The sequence below is a fragment of the Schistocerca nitens genome, unplaced genomic scaffold (assembly GCF_023898315.1).
Source record: "Schistocerca nitens isolate TAMUIC-IGC-003100 unplaced genomic scaffold, iqSchNite1.1 HiC_scaffold_519, whole genome shotgun sequence".
NCBI classification, from domain to species: Eukaryota; Metazoa; Arthropoda; class Insecta; order Orthoptera; family Acrididae; genus Schistocerca; species Schistocerca nitens.
This window is the reverse complement of record NW_026046052.1, coordinates 367,139-389,579: the sequence shown is the minus strand read 5'-3', so window position 1 is coordinate 389,579 and position 22,441 is coordinate 367,139. Positions and strand designations below refer to the sequence as shown.

Below are 22,441 nucleotides of genomic sequence, written 5' to 3'. Positions count from 1 at the left end.
AACAAAGAGCGAGAGAGTCTCGCTAGGTTTGTAACCGAAGTTACGGGTTGCTGCGAGTCAGTGACTCTTGACGACAATAGAGCTTCTCCGCGAGCTACGCGGCTTTTCGACGAAAGGGAGCAAGCTCAACCTTCCGCCGATCCACCGAGCGCTACTGGCGCCTAGAAAGGAACTCTCTGTAGAGCAGAGCGGTCAGCGAGGCCTAAACCCCAATAGCTACCGTTGCACCGACCATCGCCGGCTGAGAGCTCCTTCCGCTACGACGGCAGAAGCGCGTCTGGTGCGCCGTGAGCGCGCGCCGCCCCCCTATATAGACTCTGGCCCGCCCTCCCCCCACCACGCGCACCGAGGGCATATAAGCGCAGCACGGGCCCGCGCGGGCCCGTTGTCAAGGCAGCACCGGACGCTTCGCTACCGCACGCACCGCTAACCGCTATGGCCCGCACAAAGCAAACGGCCCGCAAGTCCACCGGCGGAAAGGCGCCGCGCAAACAGCTCGCCACCAAGGCGGCGAGGAAGAGCGCGCCCGCCACCGGCGGCGTCAAGAAGCCCCACCGCTACAGGCCGGGCACCGTCGCCCTGCGAGAAATCAGGCGCTACCAGAAGAGCACAGAGCTGCTCATCCGCAAGCTGCCGTTCCAGCGCCTAGTGCGCGAGATCGCCCAGGACTTCAAGACCGACCTGCGCTTCCAGAGCTCCGCAGTCATGGCCCTGCAGGAGGCCAGCGAGGCCTACCTCGTCGGCCTCTTCGAAGACACCAACCTGTGCGCAATCCACGCCAAGCGCGTCACCATCATGCCCAAGGACATCCAGCTCGCGCGCCGCATCCGCGGCGAGCGCGCCTAAACCGCTTAGCCGCGGCACGGCACCGCACGCGCGCAACACAAAAAAAACGGCCCTTTTCAGGGCCACTAACATCTCTCCGTCGCGAGCAAAACTTTTGTCGGTCTTGCCGCCCAGCCTCTCTCTCTAGCCCCGTTAAAACAACCACCACAATTCCCCACCCTCCCTCCCGTACACAGCCGCTCTCGCCAACAATCACAATCGACGTCATCCCACCCCACCCCTTCAAATACACACAAACAAACAGCCGGACGACGTCACCACGGGTGGCTGGCCGCCGCCGTCTCCGAGGCGCCACCGCGCCTTCCCAATTCCCGCCGGCCACTTCCACGTCTCAACGTCCCCGTCCCCCTTTCACACAGAGAGGACACACACATAACAAACAAGACGCGCCATCCGCAAAGCAAGCAAACAAACAGAGTCTCCAGAAACATGAGAAACCAACCGTCGGCCGCCGCACAAAATACAAAACACAAAACAAAACGGCCACAACCGCTCCGCTACCGCGCGCCGCCGCCTACCGCCACCGGCCCCACAATCCAACCACCACGGCACGCACACAGTACCCACAAGGGTCATACAGAAACGCCACACAAACACCAACCAACCCCACACACACACACACACACACACACACACACCCCGGCGCATGCACGCACGGCCACCCAAACAAGACAACACAACGCGCCAAGCACGACAATCAACGCCTTCCCGACGTCCTCTGATGGCCCTGAGAAGGGCCGTTTTGGGCCGCGCGCAGCCGTGCCATCGCGCGCCACTAGACGACGCGGGGGAGGGGGGTGGGGGACGACGGGGTCAAGCGCCAGCCCTTCCCTTCCTTCCCCTTTCCTTTCTTTACTTTAACTTCACTTCTTCTTCTTGGGCGAAGCCTTCGCCTTAGACGGCGTCGTCGCCTTCTTCGGGCGCGGCGCCTTCGGCTTCTTCGTCGGAACCTTCGCGGCCTTCTTCGCCTTCGACGGCGACTTGGCCTTGGCCGGCTTGGCCGCAGCCGCCTTCTTCGCACCCGCGGGAGCCGCCGACGCCGCAGACGCCTTCTTGGCGGCGCCCGCCTTCCGACCGGTCGCCGCCTTCACGCCACCAGCCTTCTTTGCGCCGGCCGCACGGGCGCCCTTCTTCTCCTTGCTGGCCGGAGCGGCGCGCTTCTTCTTCGCACCGCCGGCACGGGCCTTGCCGCCCTCGGCCGCCCCGCCGCCGGCGCCGGCAAGCTTGAAAGAGCCGGACGCGCCCTTCCCCTTCGTCTGCACCAGCTCGCCAGCCACGACGGCCGACTTGAGGTACTTCTTGATAAAGGGCGCCAGCTTCTCCGCGTCCAGCTTGTAGTGCGCGGCAATGTACTTCTTGATCGCCTGCAGCGACGAGCCGCCGCGCTCCTTCAGACTCTTGATGGCGGCCGTCACCATCTCAGAGGTGCGCGGGTGCGCAGGCTTGGCGCGCGGCTTCTTCGCAGACGCCGCAGACTTGGCCTTCTTCGTCGTGCCGGTGGCGGCGGGTGCCGCAGCAGTCTCGTTCGTAGCCGCCTGATCTGCCATTATTTCGACGACGCGCGTACACACACGAGAGCGAGAGCGAGAGCGGCAGGCGGCAAGCACGGCGGCAGAGAATAGCCGCCGCGCCGCCAGGCCCAGCCAGTGTCGCGGGCGGGCGCGGACGGCCGAGAGAGCGGCCGCCACTCTGCGCGCCGCCGCGCCGCGCCTCCCGCGCTTGCTACCGCCCAACGTCCGACAGCCTGTGCGGACCAGCCCCAAACCTGCGCCGCAACCACCCGCGCCGTTCAAACCACCGAGGATGGGGCTACACACGGCCACACCACAGTCGCCAACCAGTCGCCACGGCAGCGCCGCAAACCACGGCCAAACTGCAGCTACCGCGCGCTACAGCCTGGCTCGGCCCGCCGAGAATCGCCGCCCCCGCCCACATGCCGCCCCCACAGCCCCAGCCGACGACCCGCCACAATGGCCAAACCTTCGGCAAAAGTGCCACACCGTCGCCGCGCCAGCCCGGCCAGCGCGGCCGCCGCCACAGCCACACAAGCGGAGGCGTGCGGCGATGCCGGCCGTGCAAACGCACCTCCGCCGCCCCATCGCCCTCCCACCGTTTCCCGATCGGCCCGCAGCCGTCGGGCCACCTCGCCCGCCAACATTCGCGCCCCTTTCTCACAAAATTGCCCGCCGCAAACAAAACGGGCGCCGCCTGCGCAACATCGGCACCGGCCAACCGAGCGCCGCCGCCCCTCGCCGCTTACGCGAGGGGGGCTGACCGCCGTCCGCAACTACAGACACACCGAATCTGCCTCCAAGCACACACGACAGCCGACCTCCTACATTTATACGCCGCAAGCCACCCAACGGTGTGTGGCGGAGGGCACTTTTTACGTTACGTGCCACTGTCGTCATTGCCTCCCTTTGCCGTTCCAGTCGCGTATGGTTCGCGGGAACAACGACTGTCTGAAAGCCTCCGTGCGCGCTCGAATCTCTCTACTTTTACTACATTCGGGATCTCCTCGGGAGGTATATACGTACGGGGAAGCAATATATTCGATACCTCATCCGGAAACGCACCCTCTCGAAAACCTGGCGAGCAAGCTACACCGCGATGCAGAGAGCGCCTCCCTTGCAGAGTCTGCCACTTAACTATCACGGTTACCACATAACCCTGTGACGAAACGTTGGACCTTTCTCTATCTCCTCCGTCAACCCGACCTGCTACGCATCCCACACTGGTGGGCAACACTCACGTATGGGTCGGTCGAACGCGTGTTTTTGTAAGCCACCTCCTTTGTTGATGGACTACATTTTTGCTAAGCATTCTCCCAGTGCATCTCAACCTGGTACCCGCCTTACCAACAATTACTTTTATCTGATCATCATTCCACTTCCAAATCATTCCGCACGCATACTCCCAGATACATATTTTACAGACGTCACAGCTACCAGTGTTTGTCCCGCTATCATATAATCAATCATACAATAAACGATCCTTCTTTCTGTATATTCGCAATACATCACATTTGTCTATGTTAAGGGGACAGTTGCCACTCCCTGCACCGGGTGCCTATCCGCTGCCGATCGTCCTGCAACCTCTCTGTATACTACATACAGCACATCATCCGCGAAACGACGCATGGAACGTCCGGCACTATCTACTAGCTCATTTATATGATATGAATTGTGAAAAGCAATGGTCCCATAACACTCCCCCGTGGCACGCCAGGGGTTACTTTAACGTCTGTAGACGTCTGTCTCTCCATTGATAACAACATGCTGTGTTCCGTCTGCTAACATCTCGTCAATCCAGCCACACAGTTGGTCTGATATTCTGTAGACTCTTACGTCGTTTATCAGGCGACGGTGCGGAGCTGTATCGAACGCCTTCCGGACGTCAACGACAATGGCATCCACCTGGGAGCCTGTATCTCATATTTTCTGGGTCTCATGCGCAAATAAAGCGAGCTGGGGGTCTCACACACGATCGCTGTTTCCGGAATCCAACATGGATTCCTACATAGTAGACTCTGGAGTTTCCACAAACGACATGATACTCGAGCAAACAACATGTTCTACAACACATCGACGTCAGAGATATGGGTCTATGGTTTTTGCGCATCTGCTCGACGACTGGGACTACCTGTGCTCTTTTCCAATCATTTGGAACCCTCCCTTCCTCTCCAGAGACTTGCGGTACACGGCTGTTAGAAGGGGGGCAGGTTGTTTCGCGTACCCTGTGTAGGAATCGCGAATTGGTAATCCCGTCGGGTCCGGCGGACTTTCCCATTCCTCCTTGGACACTTATTTCGATGTCAGCCGGTTTCTCGTTCGTGCGAGCATTTAGAGACGGAACTGCAGTGCGGTCCGTCCTCTGTGAAACAGCTTTGGAAACAGGTGTTTAGGTATTTCACAGCTTTACGCGTGTCATCCTCTGTTTCAATGCCATCACCATGCCGGAGTGTCTGGATATGCTGTTTCGAGCCACTTACTGATTCAACGCAAGACCGGAACGTCCTAGCATTTTCTGTCAACGTCGGTACATAGGGTTTGTTCTACTTTCGAATTCACTGAACGCTTCACGCATAGCCCTCCTTACGCTCACACTTTGGACATCGTTTAGCTTCTGTTTGTCTCGGAGGTTTTGGCTGCGTTTAAACTTTGGGTGAAGCTCTCTTTGCTTTCGCAACAGTTTCCTAACGTTGTTGTTGTAGTATACCACGGTGGGTTTTTTTTCCCATCCCTCACAGTTCGACACTCGGCACGTACCTGTCTAAAAACGCATTTTTACCATTGCCTTGCACTTTCTCCATGAACACTCAACATTGTCAGTGTCGGAACAGGCATTTGCCTTTTCATCTGTCGGGTCGTCTGCAAATCTGCCTTCTATTACTCTTGCTAGCCAAAACAGATAGATACACCGTCCTCCCTGCAACGGCCTTATGATCACTGCGTCCCTGTTCTGCACATACAGAGTCGAAACACGTTCGGGTCTGTTTGTCATCCGTAGGTCCACGATGTTATCTCCACGAGTCGGTTCTCTGTTCATTTTGCTCGAGGTGATTTTCGGACAGTGCACTCAGTATAATGTCACTCGATGCTCTCTGTCCCCCTACCACCCGTCCTGAACATCATCTGAGTGTCCCAGTCTATATCGGGTAAATTGAAATCTCCACCTAAGACCCTAACATGCTGAGGAAAATGTATGTGAAATGTGTTTCCAAAATCCGTCTCTCCGTTGTTCTGCCACTAATGCTGCTGCGTCGGGAGGTCGGTCAAAGGAGCCAATTATTATTAAACCTAGCTCGGTTGTTGGGTGTAACCTCCACCCACAATATTTCACAGGAACCATCCACCTCTACTTCACTACAGGATCAAAACTACTACTCAAACAGCGACGAACACACCACCACCGGTTGCATGCAATCGAGCCTTTCTAAAACACCGTCTGTACCTTTGTGACAATTTCGGCAGAATTTATCCCTGGCGTCAGCCAGCTTTCTGTACCTTATCACGATTGCAGAGCTTCGGTGCTTTCTCTGTCAGCGCTTGCGGTTCCGGTACTGTACCAACGCAGCTTCGACAGTTGACAATTAACAAACGATACCGATTGCTGCTTGGTCCCCGCACCCGTTGAGGCTGCTGTTGCCCCCTTTCTGTACTTGCCCAAGGCCATCTAACCTAACAAAACCGCCCAGCCCACGCCACACAACCCCTGCTACCCGTGTAGCCGCTTGTTGCGTGTAGTGCTCTCCACCTAAGACTATAACATGCCTTCGACATTCGCAGTGTACAACACCTTAGGTTAGGGTTGGCGTCGCTTGGGTTAGGTTAGGTTACGTTAGGTGGACGTGGGTTAGGTTAAGGGTTAAAGTTAGGTTAGGCGTCAAAGTTAGGTTAAGCGTTCGGACGTGAGGCGTCAGGTGGCCGCACCTACCTTACGGCCGGACATCTTAGGTTAGGCTAAGGGCGCCGAGGTCACGTTACGTTCACCTTCGGGCGCCACACGTAGCTGTCACAGGTAGGTAGTAGTTCGGTCGGTCGGTCGTCGGCAAGCCGCAAAAAACTACAGACGACGTCGACAACAAGACCGAGCAGGAGGCAGATATATACCGAGCGCCAAAGAGACCGACCACACACACACACACACACACACACACACAAAACAACAAACACCACCCACCGGCCAAAGGGGCACCAAAAAAACCCACAAAGCCGAGCACCACACGTCGCGACCAGAGGCAACCCGCAACCGCAACGGCGCTTTCCGCACCGGGCCGGATGCACGTACGACAACACCGCTACCCGTACACAAGGCCTCCCATTGCACACAGCCGCTCTGTGTTCAACATCATCAATGGCGCGCCCGCGGCTCGTCGCGGTCGCAGCCATGACGCCGCCGCCACTTTTGCACCAACACATTCACGCACCGCAAAACAGCTCGCCGACCCACCGACACAGCACAGCCGACAAACAAAAACAACCGCGGCGGCGGCAACAAAACAAAACAAACACCTCGCACCAAGCGTCCGACAGAAAACAAACGGACAGGCACACAGGCCTCTGCTAACGACCACGACACAGCGGCACGCTGCCCCTTTCCCGCCACTCTCGATTCACAGCGCACGCGACCCCGTCGTCGACGACGACACGCGACGGGCTCGCTTCCCGCAACCTACACCTTTCCGCCACTACGCACGGCTCCACCCGACGCCCGTCGCAACGGCACTACTGCACGCACTATCACCCCCGCCGCCGCCGCCGCCGCCGCCGCCTCCTCCTCTCTCCCCCTTCCCGTACACAACAACACAGCCAAAAACACACTCACGACCCAAACATAACAACATGGCACGTGCATCGGCGCACACCCCCAACCAGTCACCGTCGACACAACCACACGCAAGGCACGGAAAAACCGGCGTCCTTCCACGTTGCCATCAAAGCAGCACAAACAACCACACAGGAGGAACCACCAACAACTGCCGGCCGGCCGGCAACCACCAAACGCACATTCCCGCTCGCCACCACACACCTCTCGGCAGCCGTTTCGCAAAGACATGACATGACATGACGCGACATCATCGCATCACGGGCGACGCACGCACACCGACCCACTTTCCCGCCCGTCTCTCTCTCTCTTTTTCTTCCGACGCCTTCGGCCGAGCACACACGTACGTGGCACAACGCCCAACACAGTCACACACAGTCGACAGGCGCACGCCCAGGCACGCAACGACGCAGCGCAGCAAAGGCGCCCGCGACACATACCTCCTCTCCCGTCTCGCCGCCGACCGCCAGCCAGCCACTCGCAATGTGCACTGGCCAACCGGACACACGTCCACCGCGCCGCCTCCGACCACCCGCCAGGGGGCGCTCACGTCCGCGACAACAGCGCGGCCCGCCGCCGGGCGGGCCCAGCCCGGCCCAGGCGGCGCGCGCTGCTCTGCACTCGGCGCGCCGCGCCACACATCCTGCTGCAGACCGGGCTCGTCTCTCTGTACGCGTCTGCGTCTGCCCGCATCTCATCTTCCTGCGCATCAACACAAACGAGGCCACGTGAGCAAACCCCCGTCACAACGCCACATCACGCACTGCCTTGTCGACCGCCTAAATAAATGCACTCACCCACCAGCCATCCGCTTCGTCCTCTTCTTGCTTACTCGTTGTTCGTCGTTGTTGCTGCTGCACCAGCACCAGCACCAGCACCGGCGGCGGCGGCGGCGGCGGCGGCGGCGGCGGCGGCGGCGGCGGCGGCGGCGGCGGCGGCGGCGGCAGCGGCAGCGGCAGCGCACACAGCCCCCAGCCGGCCGCATCCGAGGGGGCCCCGCCGCCAGCGTCGCCTCCTTGGGCACAGGTGCGGTGCTGTGGCCGCCCATCCAACCGCATTTGCTGGCCGTCCCAGCCGCCAGGCAGGCGTTCCCACTGCCGCGCACCGCCTCTGCTGCAGAAGACGAACAAACGAAACGTACAAACATACACGCACCCGAAGCGTGGCCACACACGGACGGGACCGACAGGCTCCAAGGCGACCAAACGATGGAAAAACAAACACAAAAACAAAAGACACGCGAGCGAGCGAGCAAGCACGCAGTCGCCTCGCCTCTGTCCTCCCGCCCCCGCCCTTCTCCCCACCACATGCCCACAAACACCACCGCCTGCCCGCATCTCCACATTCGCCCCCTCCATTTGTTCCCTTGCGTTCGTTCCTTCCTTCCTTCCATGTGTCTGCGTGCGCGGCGCCTCTCCAACATCCGCCGTCCGTCCGTCCCGTTTTCGCCGTACCACACGCCACCGTCGGCGCCGCCTCGCCTCCTCCCAGTCCACCACCGCCGCCGCCCCTGTCCGCCCCGCACACCACCATACACCGCTGCTTGTCCCGGCCGTTGCCACCAAAGGCGCCAGCCGCAAACCGCGCCAAACGCCGCAGCGCGCGTGCGTCCTTCCTTCTTGCTTGCTTCTCCGTGCCGACGCTGCCTCTATTCCCGCACCCATTCGGCCGACAAGCACTGGCGTCGACGACACAGCCGTTGGGCTCCGGCACTGCGCGTACCGGAGTTACACGCGCACCCCCCCTCGCGAACGCACGACTCATTCTCTTTGTTGTTTCTCCTCTTTCTTACGTCTTCGTTTCTTGTTTGTTTGTTTGTTTGTTTTTTTTTTTTTCCTCCCACCGCCGCATGTGACACAATGGCCTCCCTCCCCCTTTCGTTCGTTGTCGCCGCTTTGTTTCTCTTTCTCATTGGTGCACGTCCGACGCGCTCCATTTCCACCACACCACGGCCATCGGCCTCCTCAACGGGCAGGCGCAGTGTGCCATTCTCCGGCGCACAAGCACACCGCGCGGCTCGCTCTCCTCGCCCCCACGCCACGCCACGCCACGCAGCACAAATGATGCTGTCTCGCAACACGACACACGGTGCGCACACCCCCGACCACGCGGCTCTTAAAAGGCATGGCACCGGCGACATGCGCCGCCCCGGCCCGCATCCGTCGTCTCACGTTCACTGCCGGCCGCGTCTGAGGCTACAACCGCACCACAACAACGGTCCCCTCCCGGCAACACATTTGTTGCACAAACACAACCGCCGAGCGCAGCGCGAGCCACCCACACGCGCCCTCCCCGTCTTTAAAAGCCTCCGCGTCTCCTTTCTCCTTTCGCGCCCCTCCCATCTCCCGAATATGCCAGCAGCGGTGCCACTACCGCGAAACGGACACGCCTTCCGGGCCACATGCAAGGGCACGCCCACCACCAACTACTGCCATATTCGCGGACGCAGTTAGGCAACACGCAACGCACTCTCCACCTACTTTCTCTCTCTCGTCCATTCTCTTTAAAACACACGAACCAACCAACCACGGCTAACACACTTTTTCGCGACACCTTTGACTGCGTTATCTTGACCGTGACGGCAGCTATCGACCTTCCAATTCCCCACTAAACACACACACACCCCTACATACACACCCTTCGCTACACCGGACAACAACAGCGTACACAACAGGAGGGCACACGAAACGGCAGGCAAGGGCAACGCATTCTCATAGATTCCTCCTCCGAGCCATGTCGGCGAACGTTTCATCCGGGAAGGCAATGCAATTCAGCCGTCACCACGGCCGACACCTGCAGCCGCGCCGTAAACGCCTTTCAGTGCGGCTGCAATGCACGGGAACGTTCCGTTGCTATAGACAGCGCCTCTCCGTTTTTCCCTGCTTCGTTTTCCGGTGATTGCTTCTCCATTTTGTTTGTTTTATTACTTTCCGTTCCCCTCCTCCACCATTGTTTCCGTCCCCAACAGTTTTGCTCATTCCACACGTTCTGCCCAGACACGACACTCGACCGATCAAAGGTCAGCCTTTCGTCACCGTTCGCGGCGCCGACGGTGCCACAGTGCGACTGGTGTGAACACCGACACGTTGCCATGACGCCGGTGTACCGCGCCGATATTGACAGTTACTCAGAGCCGCCGGATCGGATCACATCACCGACACACCTGCCATTTCACACCGGGGGACACAGACCAACGAAACGCGTGTACGCCCATAACAACAAACAACGACCGTCGTCGTCTAGCCTCACGCTTACTGTACTCAACCGAACACACGTGCACCGTGAATGACGTGCGTGCGCACAACAGTCCAATCAATCATCAGTCAAACTGCAGAAACGGCTATCATCAAATCAAGGGCCAAATAGGTACACCACCGTGCGTGTCGCCTACCCCACCCGCCCGTACATTTCTTGGCGACTTCGTAATGGATGATAGTACGACACGTCCATTTAAAACGTCACCAACACACACACACCAACGCGCCGTACAGCAAAGGGAATAGTCGACGGCAACACAACATTTCACCCTCGCCATCATGTATGATGTGACAACAGACGGCCGTAACGGTGACATCCAACAATCAATCAATCGCGAGGACTTTCAATTGCAGTCACGTGACTAACCGGGCAGACGGAGACAAAGACATGAATCAGCGCCACAGACAGCACCAACACCTCCTATCGATCTATCTGTGTGTCGACAAACAACCACGCCAAGACTCGTGCACGCATTCCACGTCACACCGGCGGCAACCAAACCCTCGCGGCCGTACCCCAGTAACCACAACCACAACCACATTCGAGACCACACCACCACGGCACAGCAGCACCACCAGCTGCCTCGCAACCAACCAAACCGGGTAGCTATGCCGCCCCTCTCACTCACTCACTCACTCACACACACACAAACAATTCCGCTCTTCCCGCAAAGGCAATTTGGTGGCCCTGAAAAGGGCCGTTTTGCCGCTCTCGCAACGGAGGGAGCTTCCTTCCTTCCTTCCTTCCTTCCTTCCTTCCTTCCTTCCTTCCAAGAGCCGAAGTAACAACCTCCTCCTTACTTGGAGCTCGTGTACTTGGTCACCGCCTTCGTGCCCTCGCTCACGGCGTGCTTGGCCAGCTCGCCAGGCAGCAAGAGCCGCACAGCCGTCTGGATCTCGCGGGACGTGATGGTCGAGCGCTTGTTGTAGTGCGCCAGGCGAGACGCCTCGGCCGCAATGCGCTCGAAAATGTCGTTCACGAAGCTGTTCATGATGCTCATCGCCTTCGACGAGATGCCCGTGTCGGGGTGCACCTGCTTCAGCACCTTGTAGATGTAGATGGCATAGCTCTCCTTCCTCTTGCGCTTCTTCTTCTTGTCGCCCTTCGAAATGTTCTTCTGCGCCTTGCCGGCCTTCTTGGCGGCCTTCCCGCTAGTCTTGGGCGGCATCTCGAACGTACAACAACAGGCAGCAAGCGCTCCGCTCTAGTCAGCGTCTCCCCACACAGTGGCACCCGCCGCTACCGCAACACCGCACCTTTACCAGCTCGCCCTGTTGCGGCCGCCGACCAATGGGGCGCGCGCGCAACCGGCCGCCGCACCCGAGCCCATAAAGGGACCCCCACCCCGCCGCCGCCGGCACACGCACGCACTCCGCTGCTCGACTCGCTGCGGCTCGCACCGTTACGGTTACGTGTTTAGCGCTTACGCCACTAGCCAAACGCCATGTCCGGACGCGGAAAGGGAGGCAAAGTCAAGGGCAAGTCAAAGTCCCGCTCAAGCAGGGCTGGGCTCCAGTTCCCGGTCGGCAGAATCCACCGCCTCCTGCGCAAGGGAAACTACGCCGAGCGCGTCGGCGCCGGGGCGCCCGTCTACCTCGCCGCCGTCATGGAGTACCTCGCGGCTGAGGTGCTCGAGCTGGCCGGAAACGCGGCCCGCGACAACAAGAAGACGCGCATCATCCCGCGCCACCTGCAGCTCGCCATCCGCAACGACGAGGAGCTCAACAAGCTCTTGTCGGGCGTCACCATCGCACAGGGTGGTGTCCTGCCCAACATCCAGGCCGTCCTGCTGCCAAAGAAGACCGAGAAGAAGGCCTAAACAGGGACCGCGGCGCTGCGCTTGCGTGCTCCCTGCACGCAAACGCAAACGCGCCTTTGCCTTGCCGGCTCGCCTCACAACAATCGGCCCTTTTCAGGGCCACCACACAAACCTACGTCCAAAGCAAAGTTTCCGTCGTCCTCGCCGCACTTTACAACAACGTCCACAGCGCCGGCGCACGTCCGCCATCTTGTCCACAGCCCGTGTGGCCGAACACACACACATTTTTTCTGCACCCCTCCACGCACGCACAGTCGCGTTCCAAACAACGACAACGACATCAATACACCAATAATGTGATGTGATCATTGTTAATATGTTCATAATTAAAAGAGCGCGTAACGGCCCGACGACGGACGACACGCGGGCCGCCGCGCGCGCTCTCCAAACACACAGGCACAGGACAAACCAAACCAAACCAAACAGCTGATCCGATCGATGATCCGGCCCGCGCCACAAACAAACCACGCACACACCGGACTCAGCCGCGCCCTCCCGCATCCATCATCACACACGTCACGTCGAAACTCCAAACGGAACGCACGCACGCAAAGCAACAGAGGCGCACAACAACAACAACAACAACAACAAACACACACACACAGAGGCAGGCAGGCAACACAGACCCTTTCGCACTTTTCAATTTCCGAACAGTGTGGTGGCCCTGAAAAGGGCCGTTTTTCGTCTCTCCCACCAAGCACGGGCAACGGCACGGCCGCGGGAAGGCCACAGCACAGCACACCGGCTGCCTGCCTAACCGCCGAAACCGTACAGGGTGCGCCCCTGCCTCTTCAGGGCGTACACCACGTCCATGGCCGTCACAGTCTTGCGCTTGGCGTGCTCAGTGTACGTCACCGCGTCGCGGATCACGTTCTCCAGGAACACCTTCAGCACTCCGCGGGTCTCCTCGTAGATCAGACCAGAGATGCGCTTCACGCCGCCCCTGCGAGCCAGGCGGCGGATGGCGGGCTTCGTGATGCCCTGGATGTTGTCGCGCAACACCTTGCGGTGCCGCTTGGCGCCACCCTTGCCCAGCCCCTTTCCTCCCTTGCCGCGGCCTGTCATTCTTCCTCCTCCTCAAGCAACAAAAAAAGCACAAGCGGCAGCTCCTCACCCGGCGCTAGCGAGTCGGCTACGGTGCGCCGTGAGCGCGCGCCGCCCCCCTATATAGACTCTGGCCCGCCCTCCCCCCACCACGCGCACCGAGGGCATATAAGCGCAGCACGGGCCCGCGCGGGCCCGTTGTCAAGGCAGCACCGGACGCTTCGCTACCGCACGCACCGCTAACCGCTATGGCCCGCACAAAGCAAACGGCCCGCAAGTCCACCGGCGGAAAGGCGCCGCGCAAACAGCTCGCCACCAAGGCGGCGAGGAAGAGCGCGCCCGCCACCGGCGGCGTCAAGAAGCCCCACCGCTACAGGCCGGGCACCGTCGCCCTGCGAGAAATCAGGCGCTACCAGAAGAGCACAGAGCTGCTCATCCGCAAGCTGCCGTTCCAGCGCCTAGTGCGCGAGATCGCCCAGGACTTCAAGACCGACCTGCGCTTCCAGAGCTCCGCAGTCATGGCCCTGCAGGAGGCCAGCGAGGCCTACCTCGTCGGCCTCTTCGAAGACACCAACCTGTGCGCAATCCACGCCAAGCGCGTCACCATCATGCCCAAGGACATCCAGCTCGCGCGCCGCATCCGCGGCGAGCGCGCCTAAACCGCTTAGCCGCGGCACGGCACCGCACGCGCGCAACACAAAAAAAACGGCCCTTTTCAGGGCCACTAACATCTCTCCGTCGCGAGCAAAACTTTTGTCGGTCTTGCCGCCCAGCCTCTCTCTCTAGCCCCGTTAAAACAACCACCACAATTCCCCACCCTCCCTCCCGTACACAGCCGCTCTCGCCAACAATCACAATCGACGTCATCCCACCCCACCCCTTCAAATACACACAAACAAACAGCCGGACGACGTCACCACGGGTGGCTGGCCGCCGCCGTCTCCGAGGCGCCACCGCGCCTTCCCAATTCCCGCCGGCCACTTCCACGTCTCAACGTCCCCGTCCCCCTTTCACACAGAGAGGACACACACATAACAAACAAGACGCGCCATCCGCAAAGCAAGCAAACAAACAGAGTCTCCAGAAACATGAGAAACCAACCGTCGGCCGCCGCACAAAATACAAAACACAAAACAAAACGGCCACAACCGCTCCGCTACCGCGCGCCGCCGCCTACCGCCACCGGCCCCACAATCCAACCACCACGGCACGCACACAGTACCCACAAGGGTCATACAGAAACGCCACACAAACACCAACCAACCCCACACACACACACACACACACACACACACACCCCGGCGCATGCACGCACGGCCACCCAAACAAGACAACACAACGCGCCAAGCACGACAATCAACGCCTTCCCGACGTCCTCTGATGGCCCTGAGAAGGGCCGTTTTGGGCCGCGCGCAGCCGTGCCATCGCGCGCCACTAGACGACGCGGGGGAGGGGGGTGGGGGACGACGGGGTCAAGCGCCAGCCCTTCCCTTCCTTCCCCTTTCCTTTCTTTACTTTAACTTCACTTCTTCTTCTTGGGCGAAGCCTTCGCCTTAGACGGCGTCGTCGCCTTCTTCGGGCGCGGCGCCTTCGGCTTCTTCGTCGGAACCTTCGCGGCCTTCTTCGCCTTCGACGGCGACTTGGCCTTGGCCGGCTTGGCCGCAGCCGCCTTCTTCGCACCCGCGGGAGCCGCCGACGCCGCAGACGCCTTCTTGGCGGCGCCCGCCTTCCGACCGGTCGCCGCCTTCACGCCACCAGCCTTCTTTGCGCCGGCCGCACGGGCGCCCTTCTTCTCCTTGCTGGCCGGAGCGGCGCGCTTCTTCTTCGCACCGCCGGCACGGGCCTTGCCGCCCTCGGCCGCCCCGCCGCCGGCGCCGGCAAGCTTGAAAGAGCCGGACGCGCCCTTCCCCTTCGTCTGCACCAGCTCGCCAGCCACGACGGCCGACTTGAGGTACTTCTTGATAAAGGGCGCCAGCTTCTCCGCGTCCAGCTTGTAGTGCGCGGCAATGTACTTCTTGATCGCCTGCAGCGACGAGCCGCCGCGCTCCTTCAGACTCTTGATGGCGGCCGTCACCATCTCAGAGGTGCGCGGGTGCGCAGGCTTGGCGCGCGGCTTCTTCGCAGACGCCGCAGACTTGGCCTTCTTCGTCGTGCCGGTGGCGGCGGGTGCCGCAGCAGTCTCGTTCGTAGCCGCCTGATCTGCCATTATTTCGACGACGCGCGTACACACACGAGAGCGAGAGCGAGAGCGGCAGGCGGCAAGCACGGCGGCAGAGAATAGCCGCCGCGCCGCCAGGCCCAGCCAGTGTCGCGGGCGGGCGCGGACGGCCGAGAGAGCGGCCGCCACTCTGCGCGCCGCCGCGCCGCGCCTCCCGCGCTTGCTACCGCCCAACGTCCGACAGCCTGTGCGGACCAGCCCCAAACCTGCGCCGCAACCACCCGCGCCGTTCAAACCACCGAGGATGGGGCTACACACGGCCACACCACAGTCGCCAACCAGTCGCCACGGCAGCGCCGCAAACCACGGCCAAACTGCAGCTACCGCGCGCTACAGCCTGGCTCGGCCCGCCGAGAATCGCCGCCCCCGCCCACATGCCGCCCCCACAGCCCCAGCCGACGACCCGCCACAATGGCCAAACCTTCGGCAAAAGTGCCACACCGTCGCCGCGCCAGCCCGGCCAGCGCGGCCGCCGCCACAGCCACACAAGCGGAGGCGTGCGGCGATGCCGGCCGTGCAAACGCACCTCCGCCGCCCCATCGCCCTCCCACCGTTTCCCGATCGGCCCGCAGCCGTCGGGCCACCTCGCCCGCCAACATTCGCGCCCCTTTCTCACAAAATTGCCCGCCGCAAACAAAACGGGCGCCGCCTGCGCAACATCGGCACCGGCCAACCGAGCGCCGCCGCCCCTCGCCGCTTACGCGAGGGGGGCTGACCGCCGTCCGCAACTACAGACACACCGAATCTGCCTCCAAGCACACACGACAGCCGACCTCCTACATTTATACGCCGCAAGCCACCCAACGGTGTGTGGCGGAGGGCACTTTTTACGTTACGTGCCACTGTCGTCATTGCCTCCCTTTGCCGTTCCAGTCGCGTATGGTTCGCGGGAACAACGACTGTCTGAAAGCCTCCGTGCGCGCTCGAATCTCTCTACTTTTACTACATTCGGGATCTCCTCGGGAGGTATATACGTACGGGGAAGCAATATATTCGATACCTCATCCGGAAACGCACCCTCTCGAAAACCTGGCGAGCAAGCTACACCGCGATGCAGAGAGCGCCTCCCTTGCAGAGTCTGCCACTTAACTATCACGGTTACCACATAACCCTGTGACGAAACGTTGGACCTTTCTCTATCTCCTCCGTCAACCCGACCTGCTACGCATCCCACACTGGTGGGCAACACTCACGTATGGGTCGGTCGAACGCGTGTTTTTGTAAGCCACCTCCTTTGTTGATGGACTACATTTTTGCTAAGCATTCTCCCAGTGCATCTCAACCTGGTACCCGCCTTACCAACAATTACTTTTATCTGATCATCATTCCACTTCCAAATCATTCCGCACGCATACTCCCAGATACATATTTTACAGACGTCACAGCTACCAGTGTTTGTCCCGCTATCATATAATCAATCATACAATAAACGATCCTTCTTTCTGTATATTCGCAATACATCACATTTGTCTATGTTAAGGGGACAGTTGCCACTCCCTGCACCGGGTGCCTATCCGCTGCCGATCGTCCTGCAACCTCTCTGTATACTACATACAGCACATCATCCGCGAAACGACGCATGGAACGTCCGGCACTATCTACTAGCTCATTTATATGATATGAATTGTGAAAAGCAATGGTCCCATAACACTCCCCCGTGGCACGCCAGGGGTTACTTTAACGTCTGTAGACGTCTGTCTCTCCATTGATAACAACATGCTGTGTTCCGTCTGCTAACATCTCGTCAATCCAGCCACACAGTTGGTCTGATATTCTGTAGACTCTTACGTCGTTTATCAGGCGACGGTGCGGAGCTGTATCGAACGCCTTCCGGACGTCAACGACAATGGCATCCACCTGGGAGCCTGTATCTCATATTTTCTGGGTCTCATGCGCAAATAAAGCGAGCTGGGGGTCTCACACACGATCGCTGTTTCCGGAATCCAACATGGATTCCTACATAGTAGACTCTGGAGTTTCCACAAACGACATGATACTCGAGCAAACAACATGTTCTACAACACATCGACGTCAGAGATATGGGTCTATGGTTTTTGCGCATCTGCTCGACGACTGGGACTACCTGTGCTCTTTTCCAATCATTTGGAACCCTCCCTTCCTCTCCAGAGACTTGCGGTACACGGCTGTTAGAAGGGGGGCAGGTTGTTTCGCGTACCCTGTGTAGGAATCGCGAATTGGTAATCCCGTCGGGTCCGGCGGACTTTCCCATTCCTCCTTGGACACTTATTTCGATGTCAGCCGGTTTCTCGTTCGTGCGAGCATTTAGAGACGGAACTGCAGTGCGGTCCGTCCTCTGTGAAACAGCTTTGGAAACAGGTGTTTAGGTATTTCACAGCTTTACGCGTGTCATCCTCTGTTTCAATGCCATCACCATGCCGGAGTGTCTGGATATGCTGTTTCGAGCCACTTACTGATTCAACGCAAGACCGGAACGTCCTAGCATTTTCTGTCAACGTCGGTACATAGGGTTTGTTCTACTTTCGAATTCACTGAACGCTTCACGCATAGCCCTCCTTACGCTCACACTTTGGACATCGTTTAGCTTCTGTTTGTCTCGGAGGTTTTGGCTGCGTTTAAACTTTGGGTGAAGCTCTCTTTGCTTTCGCAACAGTTTCCTAACGTTGTTGTTGTAGTATACCACGGTGGGTTTTTTTTCCCATCCCTCACAGTTCGACACTCGGCACGTACCTGTCTAAAAACGCATTTTTACCATTGCCTTGCACTTTCTCCATGAACACTCAACATTGTCAGTGTCGGAACAGGCATTTGCCTTTTCATCTGTCGGGTCGTCTGCAAATCTGCCTTCTATTACTCTTGCTAGCCAAAACAGATAGATACACCGTCCTCCCTGCAACGGCCTTATGATCACTGCGTCCCTGTTCTGCACATACAGAGTCGAAACACGTTCGGGTCTGTTTGTCATCCGTAGGTCCACGATGTTATCTCCACGAGTCGGTTCTCTGTTCATTTTGCTCGAGGTGATTTTCGGACAGTGCACTCAGTATAATGTCACTCGATGCTCTCTGTCCCCCTACCACCCGTCCTGAACATCATCTGAGTGTCCCAGTCTATATCGGGTAAATTGAAATCTCCACCTAAGACCCTAACATGCTGAGGAAAATGTATGTGAAATGTGTTTCCAAAATCCGTCTCTCCGTTGTTCTGCCACTAATGCTGCTGCGTCGGGAGGTCGGTCAAAGGAGCCAATTATTATTAAACCTAGCTCGGTTGTTGGGTGTAACCTCCACCCACAATATTTCACAGGAACCATCCACCTCTACTTCACTACAGGATCAAAACTACTACTCAAACAGCGACGAACACACCACCACCGGTTGCATGCAATCGAGCCTTTCTAAAACACCGTCTGTACCTTTGTGACAATTTCGGCAGAATTTATCCCTGGCGTCAGCCAGCTTTCTGTACCTTATCACGATTGCAGAGCTTCGGTGCTTTCTCTGTCAGCGCTTGCGGTTCCGGTACTGTACCAACGCAGCTTCGACAGTTGACAATTAACAAACGATACCGATTGCTGCTTGGTCCCCGCACCCGTTGAGGCTGCTGTTGCCCCCTTTCTGTACTTGCCCAAGGCCATCTAACCTAACAAAACCGCCCAGCCCACGCCACACAACCCCTGCTACCCGTGTAGCCGCTTGTTGCGTGTAGTGCTCTCCACCTAAGACTATAACATGCCTTCGACATTCGCAGTGTACAACACCTTAGGTTAGGGTTGGCGTCGCTTGGGTTAGGTTAGGTTACGTTAGGTGGACGTGGGTTAGGTTAAGGGTTAAAGTTAGGTTAGGCGTCAAAGTTAGGTTAAGCGTTCGGACGTGAGGCGTCAGGTGGCCGCACCTACCTTACGGCCGGACATCTTAGGTTAGGCTAAGGGCGCCGAGGTCACGTTACGTTCACCTTCGGGCGCCACACGTAGCTGTCACAGGTAGGTAGTAGTTCGGTCGGTCGGTCGTCGGCAAGCCGCAAAAAACTACAGACGACGTCGACAACAAGACCGAGCAGGAGGCAGATATATACCGAGCGCCAAAGAGACCGACCACACACACACACACACACACACACACAAAACAACAAACACCACCCACCGGCCAAAGGGGCACCAAAAAAACCCACAAAGCCGAGCACCACACGTCGCGACCAGAGGCAACCCGCAACCGCAACGGCGCTTTCCGCACCGGGCCGGATGCACGTACGACAACACCGCTACCCGTACACAAGGCCTCCCATTGCACACAGCCGCTCTGTGTTCAACATCATCAATGGCGCGCCCGCGGCTCGTCGCGGTCGCAGCCATGACGCCGCCGCCACTTTTGCACCAACACATTCACGCACCGCAAAACAGCTCGCCGACCCACCGACACAGCACAGCCGACAAACAAAAACAACCGCGGCGGCGGCAACAAAACAAAACAAACACCTCGCACCAAGCGTCCGACAGAAAACAAACGGACAGGCACACAGGCCTCTGCTAACGACCACGACACAGCGGCACGCTGCCCCTTTCCCGCCACTCTCGATTCACAGCGCACGCGACCCCGTCGTCGACGACGACACGCGACGGGCTCGCTTCCCGCAACCTACACCTTTCCGCCACTACGCACGGCTCCACCCGACGCCCGTCGCAACGGCACTACTGCACGCACTATCACCCCCGCCGCCGCCGCCGCCGCCGCCGCCTCCTCCTCTCTCCCCCTTCCCGTACACAACAACACAGCCAAAAACACACTCACGACCCAAACATAACAACATGGCACGTGCATCGGCGCACACCCCCAACCAGTCACCGTCGACACAACCACACGCAAGGCACGGAAAAACCGGCGTCCTTCCACGTTGCCATCAAAGCAGCACAAACAACCACACAGGAGGAACCACCAACAACTGCCGGCCGGCCGGCAACCACCAAACGCACATTCCCGCTCGCCACCACACACCTCTCGGCAGCCGTTTCGCAAAGACATGACATGACATGACGCGACATCATCGCATCACGGGCGACGCACGCACACCGACCCACTTTCCCGCCCGTCTCTCTCTCTCTTTTTCTTCCGACGCCTTCGGCCGAGCACACACGTACGTGGCACAACGCCCAACACAGTCACACACAGTCGACAGGCGCACGCCCAGGCACGCAACGACGCAGCGCAGCAAAGGCGCCCGCGACACATACCTCCTCTCCCGTCTCGCCGCCGACCGCCAGCCAGCCACTCGCAATGTGCACTGGCCAACCGGACACACGTCCACCGCGCCGCCTCCGACCACCCGCCAGGGGGCGCTCACGTCCGCGACAACAGCGCGGCCCGCCGCCGGGCGGGCCCAGCCCGGCCCAGGCGGCGCGCGCTGCTCTGCACTCGGCGCGCCGCGCCACACATCCTGCTGCAGACCGGGCTCGTCTCTCTGTACGCGTCTGCGTCTGCCCGCATCTCATCTTCCTGCGCATCAACACAAACGAGGCCACGTGAGCAAACCCCCGTCACAACGCCACATCACGCACTGCCTTGTCGACCGCCTAAATAAATGCACTCACCCACCAGCCATCCGCTTCGTCCTCTTCTTGCTTACTCGTTGTTCGTCGTTGTTGCTGCTGCACCAGCACCAGCACCAGCACCGGCGGCGGCGGCGGCGGCGGCGGCGGCGGCGGCGGCGGCGGCGGCGGCGGCGGCGGCGGCGGCAGCGGCAGCGGCAGCGCACACAGCCCCCAGCCGGCCGCATCCGAGGGGGCCCCGCCGCCAGCGTCGCCTCCTTGGGCACAGGTGCGGTGCTGTGGCCGCCCATCCAACCGCATTTGCTGGCCGTCCCAGCCGCCAGGCAGGCGTTCCCACTGCCGCGCACCGCCTCTGCTGCAGAAGACGAACAAACGAAACGTACAAACATACACGCACCCGAAGCGTGGCCACACACGGACGGGACCGACAGGCTCCAAGGCGACCAAACGATGGAAAAACAAACACAAAAACAAAAGACACGCGAGCGAGCGAGCAAGCACGCAGTCGCCTCGCCTCTGTCCTCCCGCCCCCGCCCTTCTCCCCACCACATGCCCACAAACACCACCGCCTGCCCGCATCTCCACATTCGCCCCCTCCATTTGTTCCCTTGCGTTCGTTCCTTCCTTCCTTCCATGTGTCTGCGTGCGCGGCGCCTCTCCAACATCCGCCGTCCGTCCGTCCCGTTTTCGCCGTACCACACGCCACCGTCGGCGCCGCCTCGCCTCCTCCCAGTCCACCACCGCCGCCGCCCCTGTCCGCCCCGCACACCACCATACACCGCTGCTTGTCCCGGCCGTTGCCACCAAAGGCGCCAGCCGCAAACCGCGCCAAACGCCGCAGCGCGCGTGCGTCCTTCCTTCTTGCTTGCTTCTCCGTGCCGACGCTGCCTCTATTCCCGCACCCATTCGGCCGACAAGCACTGGCGTCGACGACACAGCCGTTGGGCTCCGGCACTGCGCGTACCGGAGTTACACGCGCACCCCCCCTCGCGAACGCACGACTCATTCTCTTTGTTGTTTCTCCTCTTTCTTACGTCTTCGTTTCTTGTTTGTTTGTTTGTTTGTTTTTTTTTTTTTCCTCCCACCGCCGCATGTGACACAATGGCCTCCCTCCCCCTTTCGTTCGTTGTCGCCGCTTTGTTTCTCTTTCTCATTGGTGCACGTCCGACGCGCTCCATTTCCACCACACCACGGCCATCGGCCTCCTCAACGGGCAGGCGCAGTGTGCCATTCTCCGGCGCACAAGCACACCGCGCGGCTCGCTCTCCTCGCCCCCACGCCACGCCACGCCACGCAGCACAAATGATGCTGTCTCGCAACACGACACACGGTGCGCACACCCCCGACCACGCGGCTCTTAAAAGGCATGGCACCGGCGACATGCGCCGCCCCGGCCCGCATCCGTCGT

At 59.7% G+C, this 22,441-nt stretch overlaps 2 protein-coding genes across 2 annotated transcripts; both read left to right on the top strand.

The window, feature by feature from the left end:
- The first annotated feature begins 6,626 nt into the window (after positions 1-6,626).
- On the top strand, positions 6,627-7,406 carry LOC126232502 (uncharacterized). Its single transcript, XM_049942751.1, has one exon. The coding sequence runs from the start codon at positions 6,627-6,629 to the stop codon at positions 7,404-7,406; it is 780 nt and encodes a 259-aa protein (XP_049798708.1).
- Positions 7,407-19,731: 12,325 nt separating this feature from the next.
- Positions 19,732-20,511, top strand: LOC126232501 (uncharacterized). Its single transcript, XM_049942750.1, has one exon. The coding sequence runs from the start codon at positions 19,732-19,734 to the stop codon at positions 20,509-20,511; it is 780 nt and encodes a 259-aa protein (XP_049798707.1).
- Positions 20,512-22,441: the final 1,930 nt, after the last annotated feature.